General features: G+C 41.2%; 1 protein-coding gene across 10 annotated transcripts in view; it reads left to right on the top strand.

Annotated features, from left to right (window-relative positions):
- PLEKHA6 (pleckstrin homology domain containing A6) overlaps window positions 1-19,539 on the top strand; it is a 234,861-nt gene that overhangs the window by 172,701 nt on the left and 42,621 nt on the right. For all 10 annotated transcript variants that reach the window (XM_069756182.1, XM_069756183.1, XM_069756187.1 and 7 more), the window contains 5 exons: window positions 11,722-11,793; window positions 11,872-11,980; window positions 15,298-15,399; window positions 17,843-17,915; window positions 18,508-18,608. In XM_069756182.1, the coding sequence (XP_069612283.1) occupies window positions 11,879-11,980; window positions 15,298-15,399; window positions 17,843-17,915; window positions 18,508-18,608 (378 nt within the window). In that variant the 5' untranslated portion in view covers window positions 11,722-11,793; window positions 11,872-11,878. The remainder of the gene's footprint in view (window positions 1-11,721; window positions 11,794-11,871; window positions 11,981-15,297; window positions 15,400-17,842; window positions 17,916-18,507; window positions 18,609-19,539) is intronic.

The raw sequence follows: 19,539 nt of genomic DNA, 5'->3' as shown, positions 1-19,539 counted from the left end.
TTTTTCAGTTTTTCACTGATAGTTTTACCCAGTGTTATACCATTTAGTACATTAATTATACATCTTGTTTCCTCAGTCGAAGTGCATGACCTTATATTTATCTACAGTACATTAAGCCTCAATTGACATTTATCGGCCCAAAACTCCGGCTTACCTAAATCTCTTGGTAATATTAAATTATCCGCAGCTGTATTGATTATCTTGCAGAGCTTAGTATCAGATGCAAATATTTAAATTCTATTCTGCATACCCTCTACAAGATCAGTAATACATATTTTAAAAAAGATGACCCAATGCTGACCCATGTAGTACACCTCTGTTAACCCCTTCACTATGAGCCCGCATCTTTCCTGGCAGAGCATAGCTGATTTAATCAACCATCATGTGCCTTTAACAGCTCCTCCCACTGCTGTTAACCTGTTAAATCCTGCTATCAATCTCACGACAGCGGCATTTGACACACGCCAGCATGGGGTCGCATCGTTCTATGTACCCGTGACATGATTGCAGGGCGTCAATGGATTGCATTGACAGCTGGATGTCTTCTAAAGAGCTCCATGCTTGTCATGACAATCCCTCATACACCAATGGTCATATGCTGGCTTATAAGGTTATTTTTAATAAGAAACCCCAGAGTGGCATCTCAAAGATTTTGCTGACATCCGAGTTTAAACTTACTGGCCTATGGATTCCAGGTTCAGTTTTGACCTCTTTTTGGAATATTGTCAACATATTTGCAATGCGACAGTCCTATGGAACAGACCCTATTATCATGGAATCAATACATATTAGAGTAATGGTCTACCTATGACGGTACTTCTACCTAAACTCTCATTATCATCCAGAGCCAGTGATTTATTACTGTGTTCTACAACCGCATGTAGAGAAAAGGAGTAGGAGTATAACAAGAATAAGGACTTGAGAGTGCAGGCTTGTGGGCTGTGAAAGGTTTTCAAGGTTGTTGCTGTAAGTCAGCAGTGTCAAAAGGAGTGCAGCACCCCCATTTTTGGCTACAAGGAAATATCTATTATCTGACTTCTTCTGCTAGGTGATTTAACAGACGTTTTTTCCTGACAGTCTCCACTGTCAGGAATTGGTAAAAACACAAGACAATTAAGGGGGAGATTTATTAATGAGGTAGTCCAGAAACAGAGAAGCATTACAGCTTTCTTTTAAGAAACGGCACCACACCTATCTAAATTATTTATTATGCTTGCCTATATAGCGCCTTCATATTCTTCAACGCTTTACATACATTAACATCACTGTCCCCATTGGGGCTCACTATATAAATTCCCTATCAGTATGTCTTCGGATTGTGGGAGGAAACCGGAGAACTTGGAGGAAACCCACAGAAACACAGAGAGAACATACAAACTCCTTATAGATGTTGTGGTAACTACAGAGCATTTATGTATGATTTTGCAGCTCCCCCAATTCACTTCAATGGAACTAAGCTGCAATACTGCACAAAAGCCACAGACAGGTGTGGTGCCGACAATCTTTTAACCCTGCTGTTGTCTTCAGTCTGGGGAGACCGATTTTGAACTTTGGTATTTTTTGGGGTGTTCAAGATGCGGTTCTGAAACTTGTGGTTGATTGACTTAAATGAGGATGGGTCGGTCGGCCACGGGTTTCAGAGCCGCATCTTGAATATTTTAAAGAATATTGAAGTTCAAGGTCGGTCGTTTTTGACCGAGGACAACAACAGGGTTAAGACGTATATTTCTTTTTTGCAGTTTAAGGCCACATACACATGTTGAGTATTTGGTCAGTTTTATACCTCCATATTTTGAATAAGGAAGTTTCAGGGCGTTTCCTTCAGAGGATTCTTAGCCCAATTTGGAATAAGAGGGTTATATAGCCAAAGAACCAAGTATTTCTGATGGTGAACCAGATGATATTTTATTGGCTAAAATGTAAATTTTTATAAAAGACAATAAAAACTTGTTAAAATTAATAAACAAAACAACACAACACCTTTCGGCCATGTAGGTATTTATTCAGGTTTTTACCTCAGTATTTGTAAGCCAAAACCAGGAGTGGGTGATAAATCCAGAAGTGGTGACATGTTTCTATTATACTTTTCCTCCGATTGTGCCACTCCTGGTTTTGGCTACAAATACTGAAGTAAGAGACTAACAAAATACTCAACGTGTGCGCTGTTTCCTGAGTATGCAAATTGCCTCTTCAGAGGGGAAGAGGACTAGAACTTTAGTGCCACCTATTTCCCTAAATGTCATCATCAATTTGCTTGTTCTTCAGATGATCGGTTGCCTGTTTACACTTCAAGGTTATAGTGAAACGAACGATTTTTAGGAATGCTCATTCACAATAATCTTGCAGTGTAAACGGACTTTAAAATTAAGTTCCCATAATGAGTTTTTGTTGTTTTTTTTACACTGCATATTTTTGAAAAAATGCAAGTAATCTATTTTAATTAATGATGGGTGGAGAAAAAACTTCCCAAAAGCTCACAGTGGGAACTTAGCCTAAGTTAGCATTGCTCGCTGCCAATACAGGTGGAACATTGAGGAATCCTCTTGGTAACGAGGGCCTACATACTTCTATCAAGAGATCAATAAGGAGTTTACCTTCCACTTACATTTGGCCGACTCTGTCATCAGAATTTTATACCCCTAACAAACGGCACGTATATAAAGTTACTTTAATGCTGAGTAAATCCTTTACCTTCCTTTTAGCAATCCGTTTTGCTGTTTTAGAGAAATCCATAGTTGAAATTGTAGACTGATGAGTTGTAGGTGCAGTGGGGTCGGACATTGCACTTCAATAGGTTTTAATAAGATCTGATTTATTCAAGTATAGAAAAAGATGTATATTTTGCAATTTCATATAATGTTATAAATTATTCCAGATATGAGAGTTAAAAAATGCAGAATGGAAGAGTTTGTTTTACAAAAAAGTCTGCCAGTACATAACATTCTTGAGTCGGTTCACTTGGAGTCAGTATGAACTGATGGATGGGTTGGATTAATGGGCTCTTATTGCTGAATCAGGAAGATATGGAGAGATAGATCAATAATGACATATGTGGTAATAATACTATGTTTCTCGTGACACTAGAATGGAAAATGCTATTCTTATGGTAGGCAAAGTGTTAAACTGTTATATTTCTCCTCCAGCTCTAATTCTCAGTAGTCTTTAAGCCCCCTTCCATCGATATTGAGGGGCTACAGATCCTTGTATTGTGTGTCTGGAGGGGGATGAACATTCCTGGAGCTATTATTAACTCCAGATGTTTCTTCTCTCAGACTCTGGAATCCGGGAAACACCTTATCTGCTGCAGTGTGTTCCAAAAAATACACTTAGGCTGGTCCTGATGTGAGTACAACCCGGATAGAAGAGGAGGGGAGCGTAGAAAAAAGAAAGTTTGTGTGAGTCTCATACTTATATGTAGCAGTGACCGCTGTTTGTATGGACTAATCTTATAAAATGTATGTCACCTTGGAAATATAGTATATGCAGAGAATGCTAGTAACAACATATTCTATTTTCTGTCACATTTTAATCCTAGTTGTTCTACATGTTTCCCAAGAAAAGTTTTTCAAGCTCTTGATCTGCATAGACTTATATATGAACTTATTTCATGATATATTCACACCTCTCATGTTCATTGTAGAGAATACACCATATAAAGAAGAAACATGCAAAGTTTTCTGTTACTGTCTATGTATCTTACAGGTCATGTATGTTCACATCTGACCGCCATATAGAGGAGAATATGGTGAACGACCTACAGATGCTTATTTAAGTTGTTTACGTGGAGCAGAGCATAGCCAGATCCTTGATCAGTGAGGATTTGCTTGTTTCTAGCACATGATTTTCGTTTAGGGTGGAACATGTTAATTGAGGCTATCCTAATGCAACCCTATAATGAAAAGATTAAGGTCACAGAAGCCTCAGGATGTGATGGGAATCTACCCCCTGCTGGTAAGCCAGTGACTACACAGTAGATCAACTTTATCAGACGGATAACTGAATTGGAATTGACTGAAAATCTCACATCTGTGTTTTTTTTTGTTTAATTCAATGATTAAATTTAATGATTTAATCATTGAATTTAGATTCTTCATTCAGTCCCATTGTCACAGATGTATAAAATTCTGCACCTAGCTATGCAGTCTTCCTTTAGAAACATTTGTGAAAGAATGGGTGGTCCTAAAGATCTCACCAAAGTTTTGTACAGTACTGGAAAAGGATACCATCAATGTAATAAGTCAGTTTATAGAATTTCTCCCCCCCCCCAAAAAAAAAGTTCCATGAGCTACTGATTGTTGTTATGGAAAAGTGTAATTGTTTAGCAATCACAGCAATTCCGCCACGGACCCCATAAAGAGTGGGGTTGCCAAGTGCACGGGCAAAGATACCTTACTTCATCAAGATCGGCATTTTTTCCCCGGTCTTGATGAGTAGCCAGGTTGTACCAGATTCATTAAGAAGAGCATTGGTGCGCCTGTGTAGTGGCATGCACCTCTCGCCACAAATGTTCAGTTCCAGCTGGATAAGATTAGGGGTGTAGCAAACTCCGCTCGTCATGAATTTGATGGGCGGTTAAACCCCCAAAACCCACCCACTGCCCTGTCCTAGCTCTGCCCACTTTGTCAGAGTTAAGTGAAAATATAGTGAAAACGCTAAAGGTTGCAAAAAAAAAAAAAAATGACCTGGGAACTTCATGGCATGGATGTCCATATTTGAGCAACTGTATACAAATCTTACGTCATGAGGCACAATGCCAAAGAATGGGATGGACTGGCGTCTGAAGTGGTGTCTGGAGCAGTGAAAACGTGTTCTGCGGAGTGACAAATCACTATTCTGCCTGGCAATCTGATGGACGAGTCTGGGTTTTGTAAATACCAGGAGAACATTCCTTGCCTGTGCCAACTGTAAGGTTTGCTAGAGGGGACATAATGCCATGGGATCATCTTTCAGGTGTTGGCTTAGGCCCTTTCGTTCCAGTGAAGGGAAATGGTATCGCTTCAGCATACGAATACATTTTAGACAATTGTATGCCCACTTTGTGGGAACAGTTTTTGTGGGGCTTTTCAATTTCAGCACAACTGAGCCCCCATACACGAAGCAAGGTATATAAATGCATAGTTGGGTGAGATTGATGGTGAAGAACTTGACAGGTCCCCACAGTGCCCCATCAAACATCTTTGGGATGAACTGCGATGGAAATTGCAAGCCAGGCGTTTTCATCCAACACACTGTCTCTGAAATCTTGTAGAAGGCCTTTAAAGAAAAGTGGACTTTGTTTTATCTGTGAAGGCGGGCTGACTCCGATGGATTTAGAATTGGCTGTCATGACAGCTCCTGTAGGTGTAATGTCTAATTAATTTGTCCATATAGCGCATAGCATAATATTGGATCGTTTACAGGATATGGTACATGGGAAATTATTTTAGTACAAACAATTGAGTTGACATGTCCTTCTAACTGGAACCCATAGTCTTCTCCATCATTGACACTTTGCAGTAACTCTACTTCAGGCTATGGGGCACATGGCAGCCCGGTGTCTGTTTAGCACTGAACACTGACTGCCAAAGCTTATTTCACCTTTCAACTATTTAGCTGCTTATCCCCTACATCAAGTGACCTGCCCTGCTCTTATTTATCCCCTGCTTCGTCTTCTTATGTCCATGACACAAGCATGTGCTTTCTTTCCATTTTCCACTTCCAATTCCTAAAGGCAGGAGGCAGCTAGAACATGCTTAAGTTTCGTGTTGGCGGTAGGGACAGGTATGTACAAATTTCCCTTTAACCCCTTCCATTCTTATTTACATATCAAAGACACTTGACCAGCTGGGTCTTTAAGTTTTTATTTATTATCTGTTTTTTCATCATTTATTCAGCACCGTATGAGGGAAGTAGTGCTGCGTTGCAGTATCTACTCCGAGAGGAACAGAACCTCTGATGCAGAGCTTTGGAGAATATTGTATTTTTATTCTGTTCCTCCGCAGTTAAATATTTAATATATGTACTTTGGTTTTCATACTGCTTTCATGCTTAGAAAATTCTCATTATCATCCACCCTATTGGCATGGGCTAAGGCCATATCAGCCACATGCCTTTTTACTCCCAGCTTTGAAGTGGAAGACGCACATAGATCAGAAACAAAGCAAGTCAGGAAACAACGGAAATGGAAAATTCTGAATGGACAAACCGTGTTTATTGTCAGATATATTTAGTCAACTGCTCCTTGCGACGACCTGCTCACCACTGACATGGAAAGGTGATGATGACATGTCAGACACCAGTGGTTTTTAACTTGCAGATCCTGTTGTTCCCTGACATGTGCAGATTATGTATAGACTTCCAACCACAATTATACGGTGCTCACAAAGTAAAACAATTGAGGGATCAGCCTTGGTTGCATCATTATAGCAGCTGTAAAGATATATAATATATAAGGGTGTACTCGGTGTTGATCTAGTGTGAGACGTCTTCATTACGACTGAAGAACATGCACAATGCACATCTTGTTCATTAGTGGTAAGGACTGGGATTAATGATTCATCCCAGGTGTTGCTCTTGTTTGTTACATTCCTACCGATTAGAATTTTAATGAACCCGCGAGTTATGGGCATGTAATCCATTCACTTAGAAGAGTGCGGAGATTACTATGAAACTGCTAAAAGACCCTGGTCTATAACATTTATTGCAAGGAATAGCATAGATCTTAAATGGGTTATCTGACTTCATTAAAGGGGTGGTCCTAAAGTAACATTTATTTTAATCCTAAATGACTATTTAATGTCATAATCTAATCTCTTTTCTAATATACTTTAATTAAAAAGTTCTCTCACTACACTATGTAACTATTTTATTTTTTACTATTTCCAGTTTGATGACGCTTCGTTAGAGAATCCAAGTGTATGCTGAGAGACTCAAGTTGTCCTCAGGGTCAGGGGCTGTGTAGCCTCTTCCCCCACCCTGAAGCGAGGCATCATCAGTGATGTCCGGGCCTGGGCTAGTCCCCGCTCTACTCTACTGGGTTATCAATTCCAATGTTTGCTCAGTTACTTGTGTGTAAATGGGTTAGTAACTGGCTTAGTGATAGAAAGCAGAGGGTGGTTATAAATGGTATAGTCTCTAACTGGGTCGCTGTGACCAGTGGGGTACCGCAGGGGTCAGTATTGGGACCTGTTCTCTTCAACATATTCATTAATGATCTGGTAGAAGGTTTACACAGTAAAATATCGATATTTGCAGATGATACAAAACTATGTAAAGCAGTTAATACAAGAGAAGATAGTATTCTGCTACAGATGGATCTGGATAAGTTGGAAACTTGGGCTGAAAGGTGGCAGATGAGGTTTAACAATGATAAATGTAAGGTTATACACATGGGAAGAGGGAATCAATATCACCATTACACACTGAACGGGAAACCACTGGGTAAATCTGACAGGGAGAAGGACTTGGGGATCCTAGTTAATGATAAACTTACCTGGAGCAGCCAGTGCCAGGCAGCAGCTGCCAAGGCAAACAGGATCATGGGGTGCATTAAAAGAGGTCTGGATACACATGATGAGAGCATTATACTGCCTCTGTACAAATCCCTAGTTAGACCGCACATGGAGTACTGTGTCCAGTTTTGGGCACCGGTGCTCAGGAAGGATATAATGGAACTAGAGAGAGTACAAAGGAGGGCAACAAAATTAATAAAGGGGATGGGAGAACTACAATACCCAGATAGATTAGCGAAATTAGGATTATTTAGTCTAGAAAAAAGACGACTGAGGGGCGATCTAATAACCATGTATAAGTATATAAGGGGACAATACAAATATCTCGCTGAGGATCTGTTTATACCAAGGAAGGTGACGGGCACAAGGGGGCATTCTTTGCGTCTGGAGGAGAGAAGGTTTTTCCACCAACATAGAAGAGGATTCTTTACTGTTAGGGCAGTGAGAATCTGGAATTGCTTGCCTGAGGAGGTGGTGATGGCGAACTCAGTCGAGGGGTTCAAGAGAGGCCTGGATGTCTTCCTGGAGCAGAACAATATTGTATCATACAATTATTAGGTTCTGTAGAAGGACGTAGATCTGGGGATTTATTATGATGGAATATAGGCTGAACTGGATGGACAAATGTCTTTTTTCGGCCTTACTAACTATGTTACTATGTTACTATGTTACTTGTCACTATAATGAACCTGTCCTCAGGATTGTACTCAGTAATCTACGGCGCCATTACACTGATTACAATGATAACCTGGCTGATGAAATCCGTCTTGTGGTTGTTGTTTAATCTTTATTTTCAGTTTTGCGTTAATGATATGCTCGTGCATCGGGGTGGCCTGTGGGGGGTCTTCCTGTGGTGCTCTGATTAGGTATTCGTAATGCAGACTACTGATAAGTCACTGATCCCTCACTGACCTGCCCCCTAGTTTACCGATACCTGCTACTACGCAGGCGCCATTTTCAAATGGATTTTTTTTTTTCCAAAGACATACTGATAGGGAATTTAGATTGTGAGCACCATCGGGGACAGCGATGAGAGTGTGTGCAACCTGTAAAGCGCTGCGGAATATGTTAGCGCTATATAAAAATAAAGATTATTATTATTATTATTTTTGTGGAATATCAGGATAACCTCAAACATATTAATTATATACACGGAACACATGTGATTATGCTGCAGCGCAGGTGCCACAGCTGGCGCCTCTAAGTGGGGTGAAATGGTGAATAAAACACAGTTCCAACATTTTGTTTGTTTTTACGGCTATTCAATGTGCAGTAAATTCAGTTAAAGGGAATCTGTCACCTACTTTTTCGTATATAAGCTGCTGCCACCGCCATCAGGGGCTTATCTACAGCATTCTGTAATGCATTCTGTAATGCTGTAGATAAGCCCCTGATGTAACCTGAAAGACAAGAAAAACAAGTTAGATTATACTCACCCATGTGCGGTCCGGTCCGATGGGCATCGCGGTCTGGGTCCAGCGCCTCCCATCTTCATACGATGACATCCTCTTCTTGTCTTCTTGCCGCGGCTCCTGTGCAGGCGTACTGATCTGCCCTGTTGAGGGCAGCATAAAGTACTGCAATGCGCAGGTGCTGAGCCTCTCTGACTTTTCCCGGCGCCTGTGCACTGCAGTACTTCACGCTGCCCTCAACGGGGCAAATCAATACACCTGCGCAGGAGCCGCAACAGGAAGCAAAGAAGAGGACGTCATTGCATGAAAATGGGAGGTGCCGGACCCGGACCTGCGACTCCCATCGGACCGTAACGGACCGCCCCTGGGTGAGTTTAATATAACCTGTTTTTCTTATCCTTCAGGTTACATCAGGGGGGCTCATCTACAGCATTACAGAATGCATTACAAATTGCTGTAGATAAGCCCCTGATGGCAGTGGCTGAAGTTTATACACGAAAAAGTAGGTGACAGATTTCCTTTAATGATTTAACAATAGGATTCTCCTGGTCAGTACGGTTGTGGCTCTATCAAACTGTAGCTCATTATATATACCATACATATTAGTGGTCAATTTTTATTTTTTTTAATTCTGTAAAAAAATATTATTTGTGTCATTATTTTCTTAGACTTGTAACTTTGATACCGGTATTTCTTTATTGATGGAGTTGTATGAATGCTTGATTTTTGCTCACTGAGCTGTAGTTTTTATTAATACCATCTTGGGCCCTTTGATCTCTTTTTATTGCATGTTTTTGGGGGCTGCCTTTAAAGGGACTCTGTCACCTGAATTTGGAGGGAACAATCTTCAGCCATAGGGGTGGGGTTTTTGGGTGTTTGATTCACCCTTTCCTTACCCGCTGGCTGCATGCTGGCTGCAATATTGGATTGAAAGGGACTCTGTCACCTGAATTTGGAGGGAACAATCTTCAGCCATGGAGGCGGGGTTTTTGTGTTTTTGATTCACCCTTTCCTTACCCGCTGGCTGCATGCTGGCTGCAATATTGGATTGAAGTTGATTCTCTGTCCTCCGTAGTACATGCCTGCACAAGGTAATCTTGCACAGCACAGGCATGTACTATGGAGGACAGAGAATGAACTTCAATCCAATATTGCAGCCAGCATGCAGCCAGCGGGTAAGGAAAGGGTGAATCAAACACCCAAAAACCCCGCCTCCATGGCTGAAGATTGTTCCCTCCAAATTCAGGTGACTGTCCCTTTAAGAAGGCCATTTGGGCTTTTCAATTTTTTTCTTATTGCTCTGATTTGTATCATCTAATTTTGGTCTGCCAATCATCATTATTATTACAACCAGATGGTGGCCCGATTCTAACGCATCGGGTATTCTAGAATATGTATGGTAGTATATAGGACAGCCTACGTAGTATATAACATAATTGTAGTGTGCAGACGGTTGTATGAACAGATATTAAACACATCACCATTATATAGAACCAAAGGGTTTATTTTTTAAAAGTAAATGGGGCTGTCCGGGACTATAAAGAGCCTTTCTAAAGATCAATATACCCCCGGTAAAAAATCTGGAGTCCAATATATTAATGTTTTTAAGTGTATTTTAGTTGTCCTGTGTGGTCATTAAAGCAAATTTAAAAAATGGGAAAAACAAACATTTTACAGCTCTGTGAATTGCATGTCCGAAAAAACCTGAAAATTTACGGGGTCAGGAACTGGGGTGAATGGCACAGTCTTGAACTAGTTACAGACAAAAATAAAAACGATTTTTACTTTGCACAAAAATCATGCACCATTTTGAAGAATTTGTCCCCAAAAACGGCAACAAATGCCAGAAGACAAAAAAGAAAAGTGACTAACTGTAACCTTCGTTAAATGATGGTTACACGGACTGACTGGCAGCAATAATTGACAGATGATTGGTATGTATCAGATCAGTGGTCGCGTATTAGCCTGTTTACACAGGCAGACCGCAGTAAACAATGTGCACTGATATCCATGTAATATGTAGATCTCCCATTGTTCTCAGCAGTGTGAGTCCTGTTTACACAGAACTATGTAAACTCATGTTTACTGAGAACAATGACTTTTTGAGTGATGAGTGAGCGCTTTCCTCTTTTATTGGGTGATCAGCAGCCAATTTGCACTGAAAGATTGTGAAGCGAGCTTTTTTTAATAACGTTCCTTCATGATAACCTTTGTCACTAAATCCTTTTAGTCTCCACCTTTCTAGGCATACTCAGATCTGGGAAAAAGTCAGTGAGGGGAAAAAGTCGGGAGAATTGTATCCTGTGATATCAGCTGTGTTAACTGTCATTGTAATCATGTCTGTGATGATAATGAGACTGCTGAAAAGTATTATTGTATAGGAATTGTAAGCCTAATATTGAGCTTAGAGGACCATGTGAAATTTTCAAAATTTCTGTATTGATTTTTTAATGTAGATTGTGATATGGCACATAAATGTGTTTTTCTTTCTTTGTTTTAGTTTTTTAACATAAAAACTTGATAAGCAATAGGTAATTCCATAAGACATTCCCGTTAATTTATAGCTAATGTACTATTTATAAACAAATGAAACCTAGCTAAAATTAAGTCTGCACAGTAACTGATTTTAAGGCCCTACAGAACATTAAAAAGAAGTGCAAGGGGCTTTGTGTGTATAATGTACGGGGGTACAGAGATGTCCTTCTGCAATGTTATATGTGTGTGATTACCTGTTATGTAGAATTCTGTGACTTGATGCCACTCTCATGTCCTTAAGCTTATTTTTTATGTTTATTCATTGACTTTCTTTATTCCTATAGCCACAATGCGCACCTCCGCACCCTCCTGCACCCAGTGACTGGACTGATCCCAAAGAAAACTGGGCGCCTGGGGTGAGTATGTAATCTGCTAATGCAGGACACTGTATGACTGATGTCAGGTTGTAATCCTTGAACTCTGTTTCCCTGCAGATCTGAGATGAGCTCAGAGGCAGGAGGAAAGCGAACTACCAACCTTTCCAACGAAAATTCCTCATTCAGCATGGTTTCTGACACCATTCAAGATGGTCCCACCATAAGGGTGAGATTATTATTTTCAGAAAACTAAAATTTTTGAATGCTTTAAAATAAAAAACTGAATACCGTATACTCGAGTATAAGCTGACCCGAGTATAAGCCGAGACCCCTAATTTTGCCACAAAAAACTGGGAAAACTTATTGACTCAAGTAAAATCCTAGGGTGGGAAATACAGCAGCTACTGGTAAATTTCAAAAATAAAAATAGATACCAATAAAAGTAAAATTAATTGAGACATCAGTAGGTTAAGTGTTTTTGAATATCCATATTGAATCAGGAGCCCCATATAATGATCCATACAGTTCATAATGGGCCCCATAGGATGCTCCATACAAAGTACGCCCCATATAATGCTTCATAAAGTTTGATGGGCCCCATGAGATGCTCCATATGAAAATATGCCCCAGATAATGCTGCATAAAAGGTTAATGATGGCTCCATAGAATATTATGCCCCATATAATGCTGCACAAAGGTTGATGGCCCCATAAGATGCTCCATAGCATATTATGCCCCATATGCTGCTCCATAAAGGTTGATGGGCCTATAAGATGCTTCATAGAATAATATGCCCCTTATGCTACTCCATAAAGGTTGATGACCCCATAAGATGCTCCATAGAATATTATGACCCATATGCTGCTGCTGCGATTAAAAAAAAAAAAATGACATACTCACCTCTTGTCGCTGGGAGCCGGGTGCCGGGGTCCTGAGCAGGCGGGGACAGCGGTGCGCTATGGGGGTCAGGTGCTGGAGTCGCCACTGGCTCAGGCCCCCGGAACTTGCGATATTCACCTGTCCCCATTTCACCGCCGCACGCCGCTGTGTCTTCCGGGTCTCTGCAGTGACTGTTCAGGCAGAGGGTGCGCACTAAACACGTCATCGTGCCCTCTCACCTGAACGTCACAGCCGGAGGACGCAGAAGACAGAGCCTGGCGGTGGAATGGGGACAGGTGAATATCGCATGGCTCACCCTCCCCGTCATACTCACCCTCTCCTGAGGCGGTCCCTGCTTCACATGGTACCATTCATTTAAGTAATGAATATGCGCTCCACGCCTATGGGAGTGGAGTCGCGTCCATATTCGTTACTTTAATGAGCGGTACCACGTGACCGCTGAACACAGGAAGAGCTGCGCACGCCGGAGACCATCGGAGAAGCAGAAATCATGCCGGGAGCAGGTGAGTATGATACGACAGCCGCCACTCCTGCCTCTCCCCCTCCCTCGCCGACCCCCTGGGACAATGACTCGAGTATAAGCCGAGAGGGGCACTTTTAGCCTAAAAAAATGGGCTGAAAATCTCGGCTTATACTCAAGTATATACGGTACCCTGGTAGTATGTCTTTAGAGTGTAGGAGAAAACCAGGGGAGAACATACAAACTCCTTGCAGATGTTGTCCTTGATTGAATTTGAACCCAGGACCCCAGCTACAGAATAGTTACAACACCAGTGCAGAAGTTGCCTCAGAATGGCAGCAGACAAGTGTCAGTACATCTGCACGCACAGTGACACATTCTGTAGGACGTACAGGGATTCTGAAGCCGCCTTAAGATTATTTGGGACAACTGACAGAATGATTGTGTGGAGAAGAAAAGGTGAGCGCTACCATGAGTGTGTGCCGTTGCTTTTCATTCAAAGGAAGTTCGCGTACTCACAATTTTGTCTCAGAACACTGCTGTAAATAAAGAATGGATCTAACTATCATCCAAGAGCAAATTCTACCAACAATGCATGAGCAATTTAGAGATGACCAATGTTTTTTGCAGCATGATGGAGAACATGTGGAATAACATGTGGAGGCAGAAGGAATAACTAAGTGGCTCGATGAACTAAGCTTTGAAATATTGGGTCAATTGTCAGGAAACTCCCCAGATCTCAATCCCATTGAGAACCTGTGGCCAAGCCACAAATAATTCAATAGTATAAAACTTTTGAAATGCTTATAATTGTACTTTACTGTAATAACCATAGAAACATCCAACTAAAAGATCGAAAAACACTGGAGCTGCAAACTTCGTGAAACCCAAATTTGTGCCAGTTAAAACTTTTTCCAACAACTAAATAATAAACGCTTTTGATCACATTTCACTGTATGTTCTGTTTTAAGAACATATTGATACTAAACCTTACCTAAGTGTTTCTTATGTGTCGGAAAACAATGGTATCTAAAGCCATGGCTTTTTTGGCCTTATCTCTTAGTTTCCATTTTATGTTTTGGGTTTTCCACGATAGAGCAAGACCATATATTTGTAGCTAACCATGCTTCCTGGCAAAGGCCAGTACAATGAATGTATTTGGTACGAATTTGCAATCTCACAATAACAATTGCTTCTATAGTTGGTTCAGTACTCACTTTTACTGATAACAGAAAAGTTTTAAGATTTACGCATTGGGACTGGAGTGCTGTGTTCACATTTTCTCCTTCAAAACATCAATGTGACTTTGACATATCTATAGATGACAATGAAAAAATCCTGACTGCCTGCAGCCACCACTAGAGGGAGCTGCCTGAAACAGATTTATATAACTTCCATTGAATCAAATAATAAAGTGACTTTTTGTAAGCTTAAAGAGTTCCTGTCATTACAGTCCAAAGTGACCATTTTTTGCCTCCATTTTATTCCTTTTTGCTCCCCTTATTAATTTTGATGGCCTTTACAATGGGGTCGTGAATCACAGAGTAGTTTGGGAGAGGAGCCTAAAACAGCCAGAGAATCCTGCAACACTTTCTTGTAACAACCATAAAAATGAGCCCTGGATAAAAAGGCCATATCCCAAGAAGCGTATAGCGTAATTTTTTAAAAACACACCAAAAAACGATATACACGGGGGATCAGTGGGAATAGAAGAAGAGCAAAACCTGGCAGGTCCTTTTTCAAAGAGTTTCTCCCGTACCTCTCACTCTCACTTTACCACATCATGTCTACACAACCCTGCTGAGATGCGTGCACATTCGACAGGTGTCATGCACATGTCCCTTTCATTAAAACATGCGTGCACATTCGACAGGTGTCATGCACATGTCCCTTTCATTAGAACATCATTACGACCCTGATGGCTGCAAGAGCCTTTAAATATTGAGATAAGTGTAATAGAGAGCGTAATGTTAGAACAGAAATAATTAGCTAACAAAAATCCATTTTCATTGTAATGCTGTTGTGCAACTTGCACTGTATATTTCCCAGCACTAGGACATTATGTATGCCGAACTTCATAAACTTATCGTATGGGGTAGAGTAGTGCAGGTGATTTGTTTTTCTGTGTCATATTGTGGTGATCACTAAGAAGATCATGACACGGTATTTCTTGTTTTATCAAGTCTCGACCTTCCAAGAAAGGAATCGCCTTTGGGAAACGCTCTAATTCCATGAAGAGGAATCCAAATGCTGAGGTCACGAAGATAGGCTGGCTATATAAACAGGTGGGTACATTGTGTGGGCAACAATACAAAATATAGTCAATTATTGAGAAACCTTCCGTTTTTGCTATGTTCTCACAATTTTGTGCATCTTTGATATTTCAAATTTTCATCCATATTTTTTGTGGGTTTTTTTTTCATTGCATTTTTGTGTGCGTGTTATTTTTATATGCGTTTTTCTTTTGCAGTTTTTGTCTGTTTTTAGTATATCAAGTTTTCAATAAAATTGATTTGTTTTGGATGTTTCATGTTTCTTAGCTTTGATAAAGCTTCATTGATAGATTCATATACAAATCACAAGTGTATTTGCTACATTTCTACAGCAGTAATGCAATAAAAACGCTTATGCGTTCTTACAGGTGCTTGTCACAAAATTAGAATATCATCAAAAAGTTAATTTACTTCAGTTCTTCAATACGAAAAGTGAAACTCCTATATTATATAGAGTAATTACAAACAGAGTGATCTATTTCACCCAAAAGTCATTATCTCAAAGGCTTCCTAAACATTTAAAAAGGTCCCTTAGTCTGTTTCAGTAGGCTCCACAATCATGGGGAAGACTGTTGACTTGACAGATGTGGAGAAGGCAGTCATTGACCCACTCCACAAGGAGGGTAAAGGCCCCTTCACATTAAGCGACGCTGCAGCGATACCGACAACGATCCGGATCGCTGCAGCGTCGCTGTTTGGTCGCTGGAGAGCTGTCACACAGACCGCTCTCCAGCGACCAACGATGCCGGTAACCAGGGTAAACATCGGGTAACTAAGCGCAGGGCCGCGCTTAGTAACCCGATGTTTACCCTGGTTACCTTCCTAAAAGTAAAAAAAACAAACAGTACATACTTACCTACCGCTGTCTGTCCTCCAGCGCTGTGCTCTGCACTCCTCCTGTACTGTCTGTGTGAGCACAGCGGCCGGAAAGCAGAGCGGTGACGTCACCGCTCTGCTTTCCGGCTGACCGACGCTCACAGCCAGTACAGGAGGAGTGCAGAGCACAGCGCCGGGGACAGACAGCGGTAGGTAAGTATCTAGTGTTTGTTTTTTTTACTTTTAGGATGGTAACCAGGGTAAACATCGGGTTACTAAGCGCGGCCCTGCGCTTAGTTACCCGATGTTTACCCTGGTTACCAGTGAAGACATCGCTGGATCGGTGTCACACACGCCGATTCAGCGATGTCCACGGGAGATCCAGCGACGAAATAAAGTTCTGGACTTTCTTCAGCGACCAACGATCTCCCAGCAGGGGCCTGATCGTTGGTCGCTGTCACACATAACGATTTTATTAACGATATCGTTGCTACGTCACAAAAAGCAACGATATCGTTAACAATATCGTTATGTGTGAAGGTACCTTAAGCCACTAAAGGTCATTGCTAAAGAAGCTGGCTCTTCAGAGTGCTGTATCCAAGCATATTAATGGAAAGTTGAGTGGAAGGAAAAAGTGTGGTAGAAAAGGTGCACAAGCAACCGGGATAACCACAGCTTTGAAAGGATTGTTAAGAAAAGGCCATTCAAAAACTTTGGGCAGATTCACAAGGAGTGCACTGCTGCTGGCATCATTGCTTCAAGAGCCACCACACACAGACATATCCAGGACATGGGCTACAAGTGTCCTATTCCTTATGTTAACCCACTCATGACCAATAGACAACGCCAGAAGCGTCTTACCTGGGCCAAGGAGAAAAAGAACTGGACTGTTGCTCAGTGGTCCAAGGTGCTGTTTTCAGATGAAAGTACATTTTGCATTTTATTTGGAAATCAAGGTTCCAGAGTCTGGAGGAAGAGTGGAGAGGCCACAATCCAAGCTGCTTGAGGTCTAGTGTGAAGTTTCCACAATCAGTAATGGTTTGGGGAGCCATGTCATCTGCTGGTGTAGGTCCACTGTGTTTTATCAAGACCAAAGTCAACAGAGCCGTCTACCAGGAAATTTTAGAGCACTTCATGCTTCCCTCTGCCGACAAGCTTTTTGGAGATAGAAATTTAATTCTCCAGCAGGACTTGGCACCTGCCCACACTGCCAAAAGTACCAATCCCTGGTTTAAATTCAACAGTATCACTGTGCTTGATTGGTAGCAAACTCACCTGACCTTAAACCCATAAAGAATCTATGGGGTATTGTCAAGCGGAAGATGAGAAACACCAGACTCAACAATGCAGATGACTCAGGCTGTTATCAAAGCAACCTAGGCTTCCATAACACCTCAGCAGTGCCACAGACTGATCACCTCCATGCCACGCCGCATTGATGCAGTAAGTAATTCAAAATGAGCCCCAACAATTTTCCATAGTGGGGATTTGTTTTATTTCACAGGTTCCTACGTTTCTAAAACTTAAATTTTATTTTTGTAATGAATGGCTCTCTGACCAGATTTTGTTATCCTTTAAATACTCATTTGTATAATATTTTTCTCTTTTCTTTCTCTTTGCTTGTCCGTGTTGTCTGCAGGCCAGTTCTGGAGTGAAGCAGTGGAACAAGCGCTGGTTTGTCCTTGTGGATCGTTGCCTCTTCTATTACAAAGGTACACAGCAAATGTCGAAATCCCAGTGCCAGGTTGTTATTTTTTTTTTTCTACGACGCCTTCCTGCCAGAACAGATGGATTGAGGACCTCTGCTCCCATCTGTTGCCAGGTCCCAATTCACCTGTGCTTAGGCAGGGAACAGGTGGAGTGTGAATAATTTATCAGTGCCCTATTGTGTTATGTGTGCATGTGAAAAGCCTCCCACACATTATTATCACTGGCAGGCATGCATGTACTAGGATTATCTCCGTGGGGAACATATTTACTATAATAGTCCATGAAAACAGCATTGCTTTTGGAAAATAGCCTGGCAGAGAAAGAGTTACCTCAGGTGCATAATCCCGACATGTCCTCCTCCCGCCGTCACCCTAGTAGGTGTCTCCCTTTCTCCTGCGTATTGTTTTGCAGCAGGTGTTTTTTTGTTTCCCTGTTATGGGTTATTTAACGCCTTTTGCCCTGCGACCACATTTTCGTGTTATACGTCCCCTCTCCAAACCACTTCTCTGTCTTTCTCACGCATCACCGTCATCTTTTCATTTCTCCCCTCTTTGCCTCTTTCTTTCAAGATTCTCACTGTTTTCTTAAATTCAGATGAAAAAGAAGAGGGGATTTTAGGAAGCATTCCCCTGCTGAGTTTTCGCATTGCCCCAGTCCAACCATCGGATAATATCAGTCGGAAGCACACCTTTAAGGTCAGTAGGATGGCAGGAGAGTAATGTGATGTGTATTTTTCTGCATAGTTAGAAAATGTCCACATGGCTACCATTCTTCAAGATTGTTTCCTGATAAATATGGTGACCCAATTGATTTAGAACCAATATCATCCAATACTTATGACTCTGTTGAAGGATTGCTCTTTCTTAGGGCAAATACTTACTGATGACAGTGACATGTTTAAAATGGGCAAAAATAACCAATTCTAATATAAAAAGTAATATATCAAATAATTATTCTTAGATTTCCTGGAGATTTATTACTTGAAACCTAAGAAGAATGAAATCACATCCATAATTGTACTTATCTCTGAGGGTATTTGCTGATTTGGAAATCTTTAAACATGAAGCTGTCTTTAGTATATTTTATTCCTAAGATATTCATTTTTTTTTTTATTTTATGTTCCGACAAGTCATATAAGTCGTTCAGTTCATTTGAGCCACATTTGGGGGTTTCTGCTTTGAGTGATGCAAGCCCCCAGTGTATGCTGCCTCTCTCACCTGTTCTGTCTTCCCTCCTGTGCTGGTGAGAGGATTCCATGGAACGTACCCCTGCCAAGAGCCTGCCCCCTGCAGAGTCGCTGTGCTAGGTAGTAAGTCCTGCTGTACCTGCTGCATGCTCACATTACCACTCCCTGCTTGGCATAGGCCAAGCCTGCATGTTCCATACACACTGGTTTCACATACAGACTCATGCATGCAGCCAGTTGGCGTCTAAGCTGTGCCATTTGCTTGAGGATGGCTGGTGAATTCAGAAACCTATTTACTCTGCACTGGGAATTCATGCATGGGGATCCATCTTTCAGTATCTTACAACATTAATAAGTATTTGGTGACTGTGATACAGAATAAAAATGAAGTGTTTTAGTATCATCTAAAGTCTTCTTTGAAGTGGTTGGCCCATCCTAGG

The sequence above is a fragment of the Ranitomeya imitator genome, chromosome 3 (assembly GCF_032444005.1).
Source record: "Ranitomeya imitator isolate aRanImi1 chromosome 3, aRanImi1.pri, whole genome shotgun sequence".
Classification (NCBI taxonomy): Eukaryota; Metazoa; Chordata; class Amphibia; order Anura; family Dendrobatidae; genus Ranitomeya; species Ranitomeya imitator.
This window is presented reverse-complemented; position numbering and strand designations above follow the sequence as displayed.